The sequence below is a fragment of the Anser cygnoides genome, chromosome 8 (genome assembly GCF_040182565.1).
Source record: "Anser cygnoides isolate HZ-2024a breed goose chromosome 8, Taihu_goose_T2T_genome, whole genome shotgun sequence".
NCBI classification, from domain to species: Eukaryota; Metazoa; Chordata; class Aves; order Anseriformes; family Anatidae; genus Anser; species Anser cygnoides.
Window position 1 is genome coordinate 6,298,578 of NC_089880.1, and position 19,932 is coordinate 6,318,509.

At 37.3% G+C, this 19,932-nt stretch overlaps 2 protein-coding genes across 11 annotated transcripts in view; one reads left to right on the forward strand and one right to left on the reverse strand.

Annotated features, from left to right (window-relative positions):
- Positions 1–19,932, forward strand: part of NTNG1 (netrin G1) — a 157,573-nt gene that overhangs the window by 121,344 nt on the left and 16,297 nt on the right. For 3 of the 10 annotated variants that reach the window (XM_067001732.1, XM_067001733.1, XM_067001735.1), the window contains one exon: positions 7,178–7,315. The exons of 3 other annotated variants lie outside the window; for them this stretch is intronic. In XM_067001732.1, coding sequence (XP_066857833.1) covers positions 7,178–7,315 — 138 coding nt within the window. Of the gene's footprint in view, positions 1–1,439; positions 1,608–7,177; positions 7,316–15,141; positions 15,210–19,932 lie in introns of all 10 variants that reach the window. 4 more of the 10 variants (XM_067001731.1, XM_048066900.2, XR_010833357.1 and 1 more) reach the window with 3 other exon arrangements.
- VAV3 (vav guanine nucleotide exchange factor 3) overlaps positions 1–19,932 on the reverse strand; it is a 275,359-nt gene that overhangs the window by 38,639 nt on the left and 216,788 nt on the right. The window contains exons 34-36 of the mRNA XM_048066888.2: positions 8,056–8,179; positions 7,082–7,214; positions 6,891–6,995 (exon numbers count right to left, since the gene is read on the reverse strand). The gene's annotated coding sequence lies outside the window, so the exon portion shown is untranslated. The remainder of the gene's footprint in view (positions 1–6,890; positions 6,996–7,081; positions 7,215–8,055; positions 8,180–19,932) is intronic.

Genomic DNA, 19,932 nt, shown 5'->3' on the forward strand with positions numbered 1-19,932 from the left:
CTGCTACAGCTTTATCTAATTATAGCCTAAGTTAACTTTAAGATCTCAAAGCCCTCAAGTCACTGCATTCCATTACTGCAGGGAACATATCATAATCTCTTTCACCATGTTTATATACTGCAACTCTAAAGCATGAGTTGCTACAAGTTTGAAGTGTGTTTGAGAACCTCAGTGCCCTAAACGGCTAGACACCATCTCCTAATTTGCAGCTGAAATTTCTCAATGAGCAGTTAACACCCACTTGTTCTTGTGCCAGTGTTGTCCATTAGCACAGATACTCACTTAGGATGGCACAAGGCTATTTCCTTGATGTATTTATAGCCCCGTGATATCCCTTCTTCAGTTTCCTAGACTAAACAGGCCAAATTATCATAGTACACTTTTTAAATTGGCTCTCTACTTCTTTGATCATCCTAATAACCTTTCCTGCATTCATTCTGGGCTCAGTCTCAGAGCTGAGCAGTCAGACCTACACAAGCTTTCTCCACAAAGCATAGCTGTGCCTTGTATAATGATATTGATGCTTTCCTAGTTTCTACATTTTTCTGGATAAAACCACATAGTCCTTGTCATTAAGTACTCAGAGGCAATAGGATTCTATGTTTAACAAGGGTTTTTTTTTAAGAAGTTGTTGTCGTGTCAGCTGCAGTTCAGATGGCTGCAATAAGCATGTTTTCTATTCAGTGTACATTTCCAGAGTTTTCAAGGTGTATTCTGGCCTAATAGTTTTTCATCTCAGATTTTAAAAATAGGTTAATGCTTACCTCAGAAATGTACTAGAAATAGCTCTTAAATAGTAATCTCTCTTCCTTCCACTTCTCTGTTAATTGTTTTAGGAGGTGCTGGCCAAAATTGTCAAACTGGAGATTTATTTGGTCTTGAATTAAAATAGTCCATTTCCCAAGGTGCCTACGAGTTACAGTACCCTGAGCCAAGTTCAGAAGTAATTTTAAATACTCACTACTTACAGCAGAACAAAGCTTTTTTTATCTTATCTTTCATTGTGGATTTAAGCATGCTTAAGTTTGACAATTTTGTCCACTGTATTTAATATTTTTAATATGAGGAAGTTTTTCCTGTGTCTTTATCTATACTCATCTCGAATATGAAAAAAAAAAATACATGCATTTCTATAAGCAGAAACTGAGCCTCCAGTACCCCTGAAAGGTTTACAACTGCAAATGCTTCAGTTCCATCAGGTCTGCCAACAGCAGTCAGTCTTTGACATCATGCCATGGTGGTCGGGTCACACTAACCTGCCTGAAACAACCCTCACTTTCATTGCAGATAAACATCTGCTGTTGTCCATGTTACATTGATTAACATGTATGTGCCATTCATTCATATTTCTTTCCATAGTTCATTTTTACTAAGCATGTAATGTGCTATTACTCTGCTGCTGTATACATTTTGTATACATTTCTGTTCTTCCTTGAAAGACTGTGAATGCTTCGGGCACTCCAACCGGTGCAGTTACATCGAGCTGCTCAATACGGTCATTTGCGTGAGCTGTAAGCACAACACTAGAGGTCAGCACTGTGAGTTATGCAGGCTGGGCTACTTCAGAAATGCTTCTGCAGAGCTGGACGATGAAAATGTATGCATAGGTCAGTCCCGGGGTAACTGCGGCTTTTTTTCTGTGCCTTTTAAGCTACCGGCAGCTGCTAGGGACCACTGCTGCTTACTTGCCAGATGAGCCAGAATGAGCTTTTTCAATGGATAAGAACATCTGTGTAGACTTTCCATCTTGTTGCCATAGTTGCCATTGTAGCCCCAAGGAAGTATTTTGAATCTGTACATGATGAAGAACCTCCTGGCTAAGAGTCCAGGGAAGACTTTCCCAGGAAGCCCCTGAGAAATTGACTGTGCTGTCCTGCGGGAGGGAGCTACACTGGAGTTGCACACACGTAAACATGGTAGGGTTGAGTCTTAAATCCCTGTTCCCAGTCTAACTTTTGGAATTATTAGTACACTATTGAATACTGGCCTGTAGACCTATGAAAGTTGCCAGGTGTATGAATAGAACATGGGAACTGGTGTTTATTAACTCCTTTTAACTCATTCCAATTTTAAAATTAAATGTAGCACCAAATTCTACTCTCAGGCACAGGGCTGTAAAATGCAGTCTTAACTCCTCTCTTCCTCAGAGAGGAAACTGAAATTTTGCCCGTGTGATTAGGAGTAGCATTTGTAAAAGCTGTTTGGCATTATGTAAATTTAGAAGTAGGACTCCTAGATGAAAACAGTGCTTTAAACCTAGCATCTGATATAAATATCCAAAATGCAGAAGTCAAGAAAATTTCAAGAAAATATCAGAACACAAAAAATAGAAAAAATGTCACACTAGAAGATGCATTATTCTCTTATCACCACAGACAGAACACAGCAAAAGGCAGAGGGCCCTAGGTGAAGACTGAGGATACTCAGTAAAAGGTAGCTTCATACAATGGCCAGTAGTTAACAGGTAGCCATAAAAGGCACTATTCAAACAACGATTTCATTATGTATTGTTGCTCATAGACATAAGCATCAGAAGAACATTGCCTGGATTTCCACTGTGATTGTTTTTTCTTTCCAAGAAGGAAAAGAAAAAGGAAAGAAAGAAGTAACTAAGATTTTCATGCCAAAATGGACTACGGGTGAATAGGTTATACTTTAATATTTTTTTTATAATTCATTCCTGAAATTCAAGCCAGAAATTATTTACTTTGCTATTATTTGTTTCAGTTTACAGCTTGTCAGATTTACATTCTATTTCGTGATAAACACCCAGATCCATCCACGCACTGCATTTTACATGTCCTTCTTTTAACTTTGCTTGGCAACACATTCAGAAAATGCATGATTTCCTTCGACATTAATTAGTCTGAGCTAATAGGAACTTTAATAGGCAAGTCATGATTTCTTATGAGGAGGTTAACCCAATTCAGTGTTCTCAGTAAGAAGTACTGTCCCTCATATTTGTTTGATGTAGATGAAGGACATCATTGGTGTGACCACCAGGGCTATATAATTTCAGCTGTCTAAACAGGCCTAATGAGTGTGATACTAAATTACTCTATTTGGGATTTTTCACCAGCTTCTGCAGTAAATTGTTTTCCCATGTACACTGAAATGCTAAGACAGCATCTGTAGCCATGTCATTAAGACCAGGAAGTTAATAAGCCGGGAGTCAAAAATAAGTAGATTTTTAATTAATATGCAAGTGATACATTTAGAATGTCTTAGTAAAACAACTGTGTACTTCATAATTGCTCAGACACTACAGAAATAAAATAAACTTTCATTTAACAAGAGTCTTCAAAAAAAAAAAAAACACAAAGTGGTGGTCCATTTGCAGGCTTTCCCACCTCAATGCAAGCAGAATTCTCATGGACTCCCATGAGAACCGTACTATGTGAGATGACTATAGGATCAACCTTGTTTTGCTACATATAAGGTAATTTATTTAAATAATATTCTCATTGGACTGGATTTTGAGGATTACAGTGATCATACTGCGTACAAAATCTGTGATATCGCAGCTGATTCACCAACTTAAGACTGAAGACCAGAAGTAACTTTTGTAATACTTCTGGTTTAGAGCCAGTGGAGTGCAGTAGATACCTAAGACCTTCTCAGAGGGGGAAAAAAAAAAAAAAAAAAAAATTGTGCTTAAAGTGCTTTCCTGAACTGGGGCTGCTCAGATTTAATCCTGCAAAGTGTGGTGTATTTGCATCTCAGAGAGTAAATGGATTCACCATCCTTCTGGGTCAAGCACAAGGAGTCTTGCTCTATTGGAAACGCTCATTTCTCTTTTCTCTAAGAGCAGTGTTTTGGATTTTAAGTATGAGTGGAATTTTGGCATTAACATTTTAATAAGCAGATTTCCAGTGACACATGCAAATCTTATTCCCGTATGAAAGTCTTACTTTTCCAGGTTAATTCTTTCCTCTTCAGCCACATACTTAAAGTCAAAAATGTTTGGATAAGCTAGTTTAATGGCAGCAAACAAGGGTTTGTCTCTGATTTATCAAAACTACTTACACAATCTTAAAAAATATATATGGTAAGTATATGGATAACATGAATCTTAACTAATGAAAATGTTTCATTTTTAAAACTGACAAAGTTAAAAAGGATTTAAATATTGAGAGGGTTGTGGTTTTTTTGTTTTGTTTTTGGAGGGGGTGGTTTTTTTGTTGTTTTGTTTTTAACAGTGAAGCACAGTGTAACACTCTATACAGTGGGCTAAAATCTAATTTCATTGTGTCTTAAAATTTATTTTGCTTCTAAAGAAATTCATTTCCTAAAATGAATCATCAAAGATTTGTGGATTTGTCAATTGACTGCAAAATTACCTCCAATGGGCAACAGCAATTTCTAAATAAATCAAGGTAGTTTAAAGAAAAAAAATGCACTTGACATGCTTGCGGTGAAAAAGAATTGAACAGAATTTGAAGAGCATTTTTATTTTTTACAAGCTCTTGATAAAGTCCTAATAATTGTTTCTTTCAGTGAATACGTACACCGGCAAGCACAAATAGCATTGAAACCACCAAGTAGACCCAGAGTAATAAATCATTTCTTCCTTTGCCTTATGACATAAACATTAAAATAGTCATTACTGTCTCACCTATAACAAAGCCAACCTTGCAGTCACTTGGGCTTAAGCTTCGGTTATCAACCGTGAGAACTTTTCATAAACTCTAATGGTAACTAATTAAGTGAACCGTAAGGGTTGTCCTGTAGCCACTGTCAACCCAGACTGACAGTGGCAAGTCTTCAAGCTTCAGCCTATTTTCCCAACCTTCTTTTTCATTTATTTTCATTGTATTTTATTTACAGCAGCTTTATATTAATACATCGCACCTCAGTGAAAAGATTACTACTACTGTCATATTCCCAGCCATTACAGTCACCAGATTCAGGTCAGGAGGAAAATTCCTACCCAGTTAAATCAGCAGAGACTAGTTTTTCCCTACCTTGGAACCTGGTGTGTGGTCTACTTGCTAGGATGATCTGGAAATGTTATTTAATGCCTTGCTGTTGCAAGGCCATTAATGTTAACCACTGTCTTATAACCACAGTAACATACTGGAATCATAGCTTTTGATCTTTCTGATGTCTTAGGTATTTGACAGGTGTTGGGAAGTGTTCTATAGCCTGACATAGTGTGTTGGACAATGAGCTTGGATGCTCTGTTGGCTTGTCTAGGTTATATGGCTGTGGTATCAACTGTGCACTGGGAAAGATGGAGGCTAGATTCAGTTACTAAAGGTTACCAGGTCTGTGTTGTGTCCTGGTTTGATCTACCACTTTTACAGAAAGGGTTTTACTTAAAGTATCTATGTTCCCTTAAAAAGCACACTAGAGGCCTGGTACTTGCAACGTTTTTAGATGACAGAGTTCAGTAGGAAAGTTCTCACTGACTCAGGGTCAGGTTCTTGTTCTGTGACCAACATAACATCATGCTTCTATAGCATTCAATGCCACAGGCCATACATTTCTTCATAAACACTTGTTTAAATCACTGTAGGTCTATTATATCCAATTAGTTTTGATGTATAAGAACTGGCTGTTTCTAATGCAATTCTAGACTTTTTGCCTTTCAAGATTTTCTATAAACACTCTAAACAAATTTGACTTCCTGCATTCAGTACATATCTCTGCTCTGTGCATATTTACATAAACATTTCATATATCCGATTCACGTCTGAATTGCCAGCTTTTCAAATGGCACTCACTGCGGTATAATCATGCTCAATTGTGCACAGTCTTTTTGGCATGTCAACGTTCAACTTCATTAATGAATGTTGCTATCTAATTGACTATTATTATTGTGGAACTCTGTTTGCCAAAGGTAACTACTCTTCGTCAGCATGCCAAATGTTCAAAGTGTCATCTGTAATTTATGGGTAATAAACACTGATACAACAGATGACAAATGTCTTTCTGATAATGTTTTTTCCTGTTACAGTTTTTCCATTGTATTTTTTAATATTTTACTTCCAAGTTGAACAACATTTTGTCATTTACAATATCACTGAATTTTAACCTAATGCTATGGAACAATTTCCAAAGGTAGTCAAAGCAGCACCAATTCACAGACACACAAAGCCAGATTCTCAGCAGGTTGCCCAGATTCAGGAATTGATTTATCTATCTTTTGCCTTCAACAACAGCAGAGATCAGACGCTGCCAAAATGTGTGTCTGCAGTCTCAGTTGACAGTGGAGTTACTCTGGGTCTACATGGGTCTACATACAAATAAGATATGGCCACTTAAATTAAAAAAATGAATAGCAATGCCAGAAATTAACTCTGCTTGCTACTGTCTTGTCTTCTTTGTTTAATTAGCCAAAACTGAACACGAATATTATAATCATGTTAAAGAAAAGGGTTGTGATTGAAGAAGACTACACATTCCCCTGCAGTACCTGTTCTGGGAGGAAATGGGTTACCCTAGTCATTCTTTAATTAGGTCAACACACACGTGGAAATAAGTATCAGGGAAAGAGCCTCATTACATCTTCCATCTGCCCACTGGGAGGTGAGAGAAATGAAAATGGCAACATAAAGCGAGTTCTGATAAGTTTTGCATTACTGCTCACCTCAAGTTTATCATTGTGGAATATGTAAAAGGTTTATTAATGTCACTGCTAAATACAATCTCATCAGTTTAATGGCAAATATCCACATACATGGTTATACTTCTCCACACTATAAAGGAAGACTATCTTGGAAATAAGTAAAGTGCATTTATATAGCCCTCTAAAGCAATTCAGCACTCAGAAAAATATTGAGTAATATAAATAAGCCTATTTTAATGATGTGAGACATTTCACCCTAATGATGTATTGATATACAAACCTTTCCTAACATTCACTAAATTGTCAAAAACATTCTTACCAGAACAGAATCTGGTACAATCACTTATTCTCAAAGAACATAGTATCTTCTGCCTTTACATCTTTTGTGTTTACTTTCTCTCTTCGTATCATAAAACGTCTCTTCCTGAAATGACATATGCAAACAAATAAATGGACTATAGTAATTATATTCACTACTTTAGATATCATTAATAGACAGTCTTCCTTTACCTTTAACACTGGAAATGCAGCCTTTATTGGTATTAAATGAATTATCACCTTATGTAGACCTGAATCCAGTGTGTGTGTGTTGTCTTGTTTCTGCAGACTGTTATTGTAACCCTTTTGGTTCAGTCCATGATCGCTGTAATGACAGAGGATTTTGTGAGTGTAAGGAGGGAACATCAGGGCCTAAATGTGATAAATGTCTGCCGGGATATATCTGGCACAGCTTGGGCTGTCAACGTAAGTAACTCAGAGTTGCCCCTTTCCTGCAGCTTTGCTGCATCTGCGTCTGTATGCTATCATGTGCAGCTACTTAAGGGCAGAAAATGAGCAAAACCTCTACAAGCTGTAAGAATGCCACACTGCCGATCTTTATGGAGATTCCCAGATGAGGACAGTGGATTGACTGTTCCATCCATTAATTTTAATGTACTTTCAGTGTCCTCTCTCTTGCTCCTGATAACACCTGCGGAAGCTCCCACTGAAATACATAAATATGCGTGCCTTGCCAAACGTGAAGTAGGTTTTGTGTACTAAAACATCAGCATATTAACTCTAACTTTAAAATTCTTACTGAAAGACAAAAGGTAATTTCTCTGCATGTTTCCTTTTTTCTATACTCAACTTCAGCCTATTTGAGTAACTGAACTATGCTTTCATACATTAGGACTATGTCTCTGAACAATAAAACTGCAACACACTACCTCATTACTTGTTATAATTAATGAAAACCACATAAAAGCTGAAGATAATTTTTAAAAAGTATACTTCTTTAAAAATAGGTGCTAAAATTTGGTATAAGTATTATTAGAAGCAGATGTTTCAATGCTTAGTTGTATATTTAGATCCTTTTCTGGTTAACAGGTCTTGTAAATGAGTGGAAATAGCACACCAGTACATATAGGATTAGGCTTTTATTGCCAATTTCTTTTGTAATAGATTCTGAAGATTTATTCTTTATAACTGTTTTGATCACCTACTTGGAGAAACTCTGAAGAGTCCTCTCACGTTCTTCTTTCACCTTTTCTCCCTGCCTCTCTGCATGCTTCCACACAGACACATTAAACAGAGATTCCTCTAACAGCTTGCTTTTGATTTGTAAGGCTGAAAAACACAAGAGAATGTAATTACTGACACTGATTAGCCAAACATAAAATTGACCAGAGAGCCACGCAAATTCTCTAAATGCTCTAAAACAAACATAAATTTTAAATCATAAGTTAAAGGAACAATAAAGATGGAGATTACCCCTTCCTCTCTAAACAATGAATAGTCTGAAATAGAAAACCTAGGCTTGTGACAGTTCAGTAAATGTGTCTGAAAACCAGCAAATGCAGAATTTCAAGACAGACTGTAATAATTAATCAATTATCATTAAACTCATACACGAATAGAAAGGAAGGTTGCATTGGCAAGGCAGCTAAATGTTACCTGAGAAAATTGGACTCTCTCTGCCTCTGCCAGAAAGCTCCTGTCTGTATTTGGGCAGGTTGTTTAAACCGTATTTTTTGTGTGTGGTTGCTAACTTCATTCCCATTTGCTGGGTGCCTGCCCTTGAGTTCTGTTTGACAAAACATGGAGCACATACAGTTCCAACAGAAAGCAGGTGAAGTACTTTTCAAATCTCCAAGTCCTCTATCATTAATATTTTGAAAAATCAGATCCTAGGTATCTCAAAACCAGCATTTGAAATCACAGGATCTTGCTTTGCCTGTGCACCCCTTATGTAGGAGGAGGTTGTCACCTCCCCTGCACCTTACCCTAGGTGCCAGCAAAATAAGCATTAGAATTTGCGAAGCATCGAGATATGGTAGTAACAGGAAGGAAAAAGAAAAAAAAAAAACTGAAAAGAAGGAAATCGATATGATTCTCTGAAGCAGAATTTGAATAAAACATAGCAAACATTTATGTCTGTATCATGGGTTTAAATAAAATATTAAGTAGCTGAGATATTGAACAGGGCTGGAGATCTGTGGAGTGAATTGTACGGTCATATTATATATACACACACACCAAGTTGTTAAATCTGTAAAAGTAATTACTTATTAACTATTTCCTGTCTTCTCAGGTTTGGACATTATAAGCTCAATAATGTTTTCCTAATTAGGATTTTTTGAGCCCAACATATAAAAAGCCTGATTTTAGCTGAATCAGAGTATTTGTAAAACCTTTAGACAGTTTCTGGAAATGCAAGCTAGTGCCTTTTTATTTGCTGACAAAACTAATTAAGTGTCCCTGTGTTGTTATTTTATGAACAAATCTCCATGTGATTCTGTAACTATCAGATATTCTCCAAGTTCCATCAAAGTATCTGATCAAATTTAGAAGAAAAACAACTAGATGCAGTTGTCAGTTTTATGGAACAGACACCAAATTGCCATGTTTTACCAAGCACACACTGATTTAAATCTTGCTTCAAGTCTTTTCATGGAGGAACAGAATTCCAAGTCATTTAATTTTGTAGCACAGCAATTTTACCTCTGTTATCTTTTCATTGAAATCTAAACAAATGACTGGACAAACAAGCAAACCCTGAAATATACAGGAAAAATAGGAACTTCTTCTTCTGCCTTAGCAAAGCACAAAAGGATTATTTGTCTGGACATGTAGTGTATGGTTGCGATTTGTTTCCCTTGAGCTTGCGCTGTCCAGAAATATACATATGCAAAGATAGATACTCATAAAGCACATCAACGTGTGGTTGTTTACTTTTGGTCATACAAAGCCTATCGGCATTATTAAGAAAATCTATTTTTATGGAGCTTTGTTGCTATACATCATTGACCTAGGGCGACCAGAAGCATGACCTATAAATAAGTAAGTTAAATCTATACCATAGCTAGTTTAATTACTTGTATGATTGCATAAGTAAATGGAGTGGCTTAGTTTAAAATATTAGTAAACCTATTTGGGAAAAACAATGCTGGAAGTCCGGTTGTGTTCTAAGGCTCACAATATATCATTTGATAAATTACTGTTCAAAGTCTACCTTGTACCACACTTGGGCGAAAGAGACAGAAGCTATTATCCTCAGAAGTATTCATTTAGGTACTGCACTCGTACCGATTTCATCTAAAACCTTTGAGGATCTAGGCAGAGCGCTCATCACTTGCGTCTCTGTGCATTCAGAGGTCAGATGCAATTTTAGACTTCGCCTCCCAGATAAAAAGCACCATGATAACAGCTGTTATCTTACTGAATTCAGGGTTTGTGCTGCACAGACATAGTGGTCAGCAGGGTCTGGTTGGTACAGGAAGGTTTGCTGCCCTCAGGAAAAAGAGGCAGAATAGATGCAACTGTGCCTCTAAGCCCTCCCCCTGGACCCATCCATGCCGCAGGCACCAGGCACGCAGGGGAAGCAGCTGGGGTTTAGCTCTCCACCGCTCTTCCAGATACGCACAATGGTTTTCTCACCAGCACACATACAGAGATCAAAGCATAAGGAGCGTATTACGAACTGAGCAGTCTGGTCCTGAAACTCTTTTAGAATTCCAGAAACAGGAGGAACTGCATAGCTATATTTCATTTTTCTACGCTATAGTAATTAAACAATTTCCTTTAAAAATGAATGTAGAAACAGAAGAAAACAAAGCTCCAAACCCAGAAAGAGACTTAACCAGTAACTACAGCTGTTCTGGGCCAGTCCTGAACTGAACACAGTGCTCTGTGATAAGGGGAACCTGTAAAAAAAATTAGAAGCATCTACACAGAAGAACTGCTTGAGTTTGAAAAATGAATGAAGATAAAATATTATGCAAGAGCATTCATTCGATTTTCTAAGCGTACAACTCAAAGTATTGTATCTTTCATATTTCTTGTCCACGACATTTCAGGTGACTGTTCTATACGCTCAGGAGTGTTTGAAAATAACACCTTTTAATTTCACGTGCGCAACAGTTGATTCCAAAAACAGCCACATATTTACCCAATCTGACAAAGAACAAGTGCCACTCTTGCCAAACTCAGCTTAGCAGCACAGCTCTAATTTTCATTATGCATGATTATCCAATGGGGAAAAGGGTGAGGGAAAGTCCAATGATTACCATGACTCACTAGCTCCCTTCATATAGCTAATGAGCAAATACAGAGCTTGAACCTTCAGTCCTGCAGCCCCACAAAGCCTAGACTGAGAACAAGAGTTACCAACAGTAGCTTGCACCCCAGTTAAATTCAGCACGTTATTTCTTGTGAATCATTGTTTTAAATCATCTTGTTTCAATGGTGTAAATGTTAAACAATTAGCAAGTAAGTTTTCAGTCAGATGCCTTATGTCAAGCTCTGAATAGTTTCTTTTATTTTACCCTCTTTTTTTCTCCTATTTTATTTTTTTTGTTAAAGCAGGCAGAGGATTACAATTACACTCTTATCTTCAATGCTCAAGCTGCACTCAGTGCTTGTATCTGGACTGAACTTTTATCGCTCTGCAGCCTGTTAGATAGTTCATATTCTGTTACAGCGTGCATTTGACTTGTATGATTAAATACATTTTTTCTGCATTTTATGATGTTACAAATGTGAGAGCCCAAGGCATTTGATCAAAATCATGCAGACTGAATTTCCAAAGAAAATCAAACCTGAAATTGTGATCCTGTAAATTAAAGTAACGTTTGCTTGTGGAAGTTTGCATTCACAGTTCAACAAGAAAAGGTGCATTACCTTCCATTTCTTAAAATACATCATATTCTTCTTTCTAGATAGATTAAGAATGTAAATGTAATGTTCTCTTCCCATTGCCTCTCCCCTGGAAGCTTAGTGAGCTTTTAGACTTGTTTGTACGCAGGTGCATCTGTCCTTCGATACCTGCACATTGAATTTGTGTGTGGGGAACTATATTCTGTAAAAAGAAACAAATTCAAAACCAGAAAGCCCTGCTTTCTGGTTCACCTTTTTCCATCCTTTTACCAGGGGCAAGGCCACAAAAGGAATTTTCCCTCTGCACAGGTGCAGTATAGACTTCTACTTCTGGTCTGTTTTGGTGCCAGGACTGGTGCTAGCAAGTGCACTGCCACCCTTGGAGCCAGAGGGACATAAAATAAAATAAAAAGAATTTATTGAAAAATATGAAGTTCTGATGGGGTTGAACATGGCGGTCCCTAAGGAACAATTTGCCCTTGGACTCGACACATAAAATGCTGCTTTCCCAATACCTCTTTTACATGATTGTTATGCAGACTAAAGAAATTGTGTGTGTATAGGGATTTGGATGTCAGAGGAACAGACTCTGCTTCAAACTACTCCCAATTTAAATGCAGAATAATTCTCCTTAAACCAATTCAGAATCCCTCTGCTTCAGCTCAAGGCAAAGTACAGCTCACGGGTGTAAGGACAAGCAAGGCAAAATTACAAACAAAATTACAGTGTTATCAAGCCTGATTCTCAGATGATTCAAAACACCGATTCCATTAGCCTCAGTGGAAGCATGCTGACTTACTATACATGTAATGCCATACTGATAGCCTGAGCCTTCTAAACCTGAGGAAACAATGTGTTAATAAGCACGTTTACATTAATTCCAAAACACACGGCCCAAAGAATAACCATACAGATAAACTGATACATAGAAAATATTTTTACTATCCTAGTATGAATATCATGGAGTTATATTTTTTTAATGAGATACTGGACTTGGAGAAAAAGAAGGCTGATATCTCCCTGCAGAGAAGATATTTAAAAATAAATAAATGCCACACCACAAATACTGTATTTAACAAAAAAAAACTTAAATGAAACACCTTTCCTCTATGAAGAGCATAGAGAAGAAAATAAAAGCATGGGATGCTGTCTACATATAGGTATTTTAAAGATCTACATAGTTACCATAAAATGGCTAGACTGGGGATCAAGCCTCAAGCTCCTCTTAGTACTGCTGCTTCAAAACCTGTCAAATGTTGTGAAAAGAGAGCAGCCTACAAAGGGAATAGGCTAGAGTGACATCGTGAATGCTCAAGCAGGTTATCTCGGTGCCTCTGAGCTGGCAGGAAGGCTTCTACAAAAAGGATCAGGATTGTGAGCTAGGTAACACCTGTGTGTGGGGAAGCCCCTAGGGATAAGAGATCATAAAACAAACAGAATGAGGCATAGGGTAGGGGGTTAGCTAGCCTAAGTTAGCATCTTATTAAGAGGCACTAGGTTCTTAACAGACTCCAGCTCTTCAATTCGGGAGATTTATTCTGTAACCTGGTGATCAGATTTTCTTTCTCCAACGTGAAAATGAATTGTACAGAAGCAACATTGACACACGTAACCCTTAATAGAACAATTCTTCCCCAGCAAGGTAAAGGCTTGGATTGGAGCAAAGAGGTTGTTCTCCTGGTGATCTGGCCAAGGTATCAGCTTCAAAGGTGCTATTCCACAGCTGCCTAAGTTGCTTTAATTGCAGGTGCTGCAATCCCCCTTCTCCCAGTTACCAGCTGTCTAATCCCCCATCCCCAGTAACATCTCAGGCACTTGTTGGACCCATCCCTGAACCATCTCAGAACTAACTCAGCAGGACACTAAAGAGACAAGAAAATTTTCCTCTGCTTTAGTTCTGTGATACGACTCAGCCAGGGGTTGAACAAGCAGGAGCACCCAGGGAGGGCATCGCCCCATGGGCTGGGGCATGATGTGACCCAGGCAAGCGGCAGTGAGGCTGCACTATGCAGCCCTGCAATACAGCACGTGCTGGGGAAATGGGGGATCAGCATCTCCTCTTTCCCTCATTAGACCATTCACGTTATACTCTAGCAAGCTGTTGGCATTTGTACCAGACAAAGCTACACAATTTAAGAACAAGCAGGTGGATAATTAGGGAGACTTCCTAAAAAATTCAAAACTGTTCTGTATTCACCCCCACTCCTCCCAGAAAAACACCTAACCTATAGAATAACACAAAACTCTAAGATCTGCTTGTACTGAGGTGGTACAGTAACTTTTTGCAGACTGAAGAACTGTTTTTCGATGTGCAGAGCCAAAATGAACGATAGTGATAGACGTGATCAGAGTCCATTTCACAACAGTCCAGTCTAGGAAGAAGGAATGTGATTTGCAGATACTTCAGTATTTTTGGTGCTGTGTCACGGGAGCATTCTGAATAACTAAATACTAGGAAATTCATAAAAAGTCAAACAAGTAGCATTATTTGTTTTCTTTAGTCAGATGATTTTAAAATGGTTAATATTTGATAGCACAATGATAAATATTTTAATACAGTATATTGCACTCAGTTAGGAGTAGATCAAAAATATACAAAGTAAGCTCCATGAGATAAACTTTTATTAGGAACATGAAATAGAACATAAAGCTTGATAGCAATTACTGTTTAATCTATTCACATTTGGAAACGTATTGAAGAGGAAATTTATAAAGCAGTTAATTGTTCTGAATTATTAAGTGTTCATTTGAACAGTGATGAGCAGGACTACTTCTCCTCTGAAAATGTCATGCTTTCCTTTCAAGCCTGCTCACTGGCCATAACTATAATTTGCCTGCTCACTACCTTTTTATGAGAACTGAAATAAAAAGATCTATACCACCACAGACACACCCAAATGGGACATTTTTATAAAGGGGCCTTAAAAGGATCATTTAGGAGTACGTAAAATAATCTCTATTCTACTTAACTGGAGATAAAAACTACTGACCTGATGCAATTAAAGATAGTTGACACTTGCTATCTTGCCATCAGTATAACTGATAGCAATGCTGACAGCACGTGCTAATTATTAAGGCTTCAGGATTTAGAGCTTTAGCTTCGTTTACACATGTCCAATTACAACTCCTCCAAGAGATCTTTCTGTTCATGCTGATAGCAATATGAAAATCACAGTTCAGTTTAAAAAGAGCTGATAGGTGTGAGCTTGCAAGGTATTGACTGCCTTCCACAACAGGAGCTAGCCTCCCTCAGTGCTATTATGCTATTAAAGGTAAATAATAATAAATAAATCTTGCCTAGCTTCCACCTTCAATGGATTTCAGAGTTCTTCTAGGTACAGGGGGCACACCTGCTGTTAAGGTGCATTTCTGCCCTGAATTTTAATATGCTGAAAGGATTTAATCCTAAAGTAATCAGCAATTTCTGTCTTCAGGTTTCATAGAATCATAGAATACCCTGAGTTGGAAGGGACCCACAAGGATCATCAAGTCCAACTCCTAGGTTTGTATTTCTACAGAGCTGAGTACTGTAGTATCTAACAGCTGATGACATGCGTTTAATGACATAGTGCAACTATTTGAGGTACTTTCAAAAAGATTTTGGCTTTTGTCATTGACAGTATTTTTAATGAGTAATCTATACAGGTGAAATAAACTCTCATCAGACAACATTTTAAAGAAATTTAGTTGAGCTAAAAGAGTTTAGTACCAACAGGTTGAGTACTTCAGCAATGAATTTCTGAAAATAATCAGGACCTTTCAAGATCTGAGCTTTTAACTCAAATGCTTAACAGAAGTGCTTTTTTTTTTTTTTAATATTATTCCCACTTCACTCTATTGTTTTCTGAGCATCTTACCTTGTCTATGGTAAAGCTGGTCTTTAAAACCTCTCACTCCTGTGAGTCATGTGTTTATCTTCACGTTTGCATGCTTATAGCCACTAGAACACCTTACAGTAGAAACCTGAGAAAGTCTGCACTGAAGTCTGCACAGGGATCAATTTAATCCAGTTTTCTGTATTTGACAGTAGTAATGAGTGGTATTTCATTCACCACAAGTATCCAAACTCTAGAAAGCTACTGCTTAGGTACTTTCTTAGCCAAAGAATTCATCAATATCTTCATACTTAGTTGGTCTCAATGTGACTTTTATCCACTGATTTGTCTAATCACTTCTGGAGACATTCATTCATTCCAAACATCCTGTTTGGATAACAAAATTCACTGTTCCATTATACAAAATAGCCATAAAATTCACCGTTTCATTATACCAAGTGTCTTTGTTTTAACCAGCTGACTGATAATAATAATAAGAATAAATGAATGATCATGTCCAGTTCACCTTTGCCAGAGCATTTATGATTTTATAGATGTCTGTTGTATTTTTCTTCAATCTATCTTCCCTTTTTTATGCAGAGGAATACTAATCTGTTTAATCCCCCCTTTACCTGCAACAGTTTATATCTACGATCAGACTTCACCCTACCGTTTTTGGTAGTACTATATACTTTCTCAATATGCAGGACTTTAGACTTAAAGAGATCGGTGCATCCTGAACTCATATGGTCGCATTGTGGTGTTTTCTGTTTCATTCTTTTTTCCTGTCCTAAAAATTTCAAGATTCTATTCGCCTTTTTGACTGATACAGAGCATTAAGTCAAAATTGTCAGTAAATTACACGGAACTACTCTTAAAGTCTCTTTCTTAAATGGTAAAAAGCCAAATATCTATAGAGATAGAAGATTTTGCTATACATTACTTGTCAAAAACCAATTTCATCTACCGTTTTATTGTACTATAACCCAGCATCTTAGAAATTCTTCTGAAGATCTTTACAGCCCCAATACTTTTGTAATACGAACAAACTTTATTATGTTACTTTTCACTCACTTTTCTAGCACAGTTCTGCACGTATAATTCCTGACATGATTCTTACAGGACTAAGTAGTAGTCTCTTTTCAGTTGAAATAATTGACATTTATTCTTACCCCTTTTCCCATTATTTAATCCATGATTATACCATGAAAAAAAATATGCTTATTGCATGACTGCCTGGTTTCTTTGAAAAATGTTACTGAGGGATCTCATGAAGTGCTTTTGGAGATTCATGTTATCAACTTGATCACCTGTGTCCACATGCTGCTTACCAATTCCTTCAAAAAATTATCTACTAGATTTGTGCACAACTATTTCCTATGATTTCCCTCTACTAAAAAAAAAAAATTTGCTCTTCCCTGCTTATCATGCTTACTCATCTATTTGCTAATTCTGTTCTTCATTACAGTTCCCATCAATTTGCTTGCTGCAGAAGTACTTACTAGTCTGTAGTTCCTCTAACTCTCCTTGGGGCTCTTTCTAAAAATCCTGTCTGTAAAAGTCCCTTCTTGTAGTTAAGGAAGCCAGTCTTGGCAATTAAATTAGTAAAACCACAGGTAAGAGAAATTTGTTTGTTTGTTGGTTTTTTTGTTTTGTTTTGTTTTTTTAAATTGGGTCAATATTACTTGTTTCCTGTCATCTGATAGAACACACTGTTCTCCATTTTTTAAGAATGGTTTGTATATAATTTGAGGTGCCTCCAGAATTTGTTCCCATCAAGAGGCAGTGACATAGTAATTTCCTGAAGCTCTTCCACATACTGAATACTTGACAGACTTTTTTTCCATGAACGTATCTTGTACACCATTCATTTGCTCTAGAGACTTCCTGGGAAGCTTCTACTTCTGCTGTGTTTCAAAAATAATAATAATTAAAAAAGAACTACTAATTTTGTGAATTTAATGTATCACTTTAAATTCTTTCTGGCCTTCCTTGGTACCTTAACATGTTCTTAGAGCTGAAGTACTAGTGTTGATACTCTTCTTTTTTCCTTCACTTCATTATAATTTCAGAATTGTTATTCTTTCTTTACTGTTTGTAAATAAATCTCTTTATAAAGTTTTCCTTTACTCTGCTGCTAACAAGGCAATTTTTATAACTATACTTTTCAATAGTGGTATTGGTTTTGATACTCACTTTATGCTGCGTCTATAATATGACTGGCTCACCAAATCATCTGCAAGCATTATGCCCCTTTAGCTTCTCCTAGCATTTATTTCTAATAAGTACATGCATGATGATATCTTCTTACCCTGGATCTTTACCCTTGAGACATGTAACCTTGCAGTGACTTCATATTGTTGTGGTTTAACCCGGCTGGCAGCTAAACACCACACAGCCGTTCGCTTACCCTCCCCCCTCCCTCTCTGGGATGGGGGAGAGAAACGGGAAAGTGAAGCCTGTGAGTTGAGATAAAGACAGTTTATTAAGACAGGAATATAATAATAACAATAATAATAATAATAGTGATAATGGTAATAGTATTAATAATAATAATGTGTAAGAAAACAAGTGATGCACAATGCAATTGCTCACCACCCGCTGACCGATGCCCAGCCTATCCCCGAGCAGCCGGCCCCCCACCCCGGCCAGCCACCCCTATATATTGTTTAGCATGACCCCAGATGGTATGGAATACCCCTTTGGCCAGTTTGGGTCAGCTGTCCTGGGTCTGTCCGCTCCCAGCTCCTGCTGCACCCCCAGCCTGCTCGCTGGCAGGACAGAGCGAGAAGCCGAAAAGTCCTTGGCCTGGTGTAAGCACTGCTCTGCAACAATTAAAACATCAGCATGTTATCAGCGCTCTTCTCATCCTAATCCAAAACATAGCACCCTACCAGCTGCTAGGAGGAAAAATTAACTCTGTCCTAACTGGAACCAGGACACATATTCACCTTGAAGTTAAACATGCAAGTAAATATTTTGACAAGGAACACGAGAATGATAAAATTAGAAACGAAAGCTTGGTCTCATAAACATCAGTCCAGCTTTTTAGTCACAACTCTTTAGTCAGAACTTCTTAGACTATTCCTCTTTACTGCAGATAATTTAGTCAAGCTGTTCATACGAATAAGAACCTTGAAAGTGAATGAAGTTTTGCAGGATTTACCCAATATGTATTTAGACGGGGCTGATAGCCCCTACACAAGTACTGTGATGTTCTGTAAAATGTTAATGGTATTACTCCTTTCAATCTCTTTCATCACTGCAATTTTGAAGCACGATTTTGTTGATTTCAAACTGCTCTTCTCTCACACTGGACTACATCTAATGGCAAAATCATTTAAAAAGACTTTTAATGGGAGCGGAGTCAAGCCCACTGTAATTATGTTGGCTTCTAAAGAGAATAATTAAATTGTTAATAAAACTTTTACCTATAATCATCAAGTGAGAAGAGAAAGCTGTGACAGTGCTGGAAGTTTAAAGATTTCTACAGAGAATAGGAATGAGTATGATCATAATTCAGATGCTGGTAATTAACGTATGTAGAAAGTCTATCAACTTGGCAAATTACATTAAAGGGGCCGTGTTCGTTCATATGACGATTAAAGCATTACGCCCAAAACTATTTTGTGTTTTTTACAACTGCAGCTAACAAGTACTTCTTTATATGCTATTTTCTTCCTTTTTTTTTTCTTTCTAACAGCTATGTCTTTTTGTTCAGATAGAAGTGGAAAGCTACATAAAAACAACTGCGCTGATGCCATTGGCTGAATCTAAAGACAATATATTGATTTGTACTTGTCTTTGCCTATTACTTTACCAATTCCATTCCCTTTCTAGAGTTAGTGGAGTAACTTTGCAAATCTTTCATGCTTTTTAGACATACACAGATAGCATGTGTTTTCCAGATGTAGAAAGAAAAGTATAAGAAAATATGTCTGCTGATAAACCAAAATATTGCTCCAGCTTATGAACCCAGTGGTGGAGCTGTGTACTGAGTATCTCTGAATTGCTGAACAGAAAGCCATCATTATCTTTCTAGGACTCTTAGCTGCTAGCCCCATTTCTAACTGTAGTTCATACTTAAATTTAAAGGCTTTTCCAATGGACCCCAAAATCTATTCTTGCACTTCAAAACTGCTAGGCCACTTTTACCCATATACACTAACCATTTTCAGCTCCCATACACACTGACAGGCGTGGGAGCAACCAACATCTCCAGTATTCTCTGTACAGAAATAGCTGTCTATTGCAGACAATTTAGTTGGGTGTCCTGTTAATGAGATGCTTCACCATTGAGCTCTGAATATTATACATACTTTAAATGGGAAATGAACTTCCCTTTAAAGTGAGAATATCTTGAAATAGGACTCCTACTTTGAAGAGTTGAAAATTTCATTTCCAAAGAGA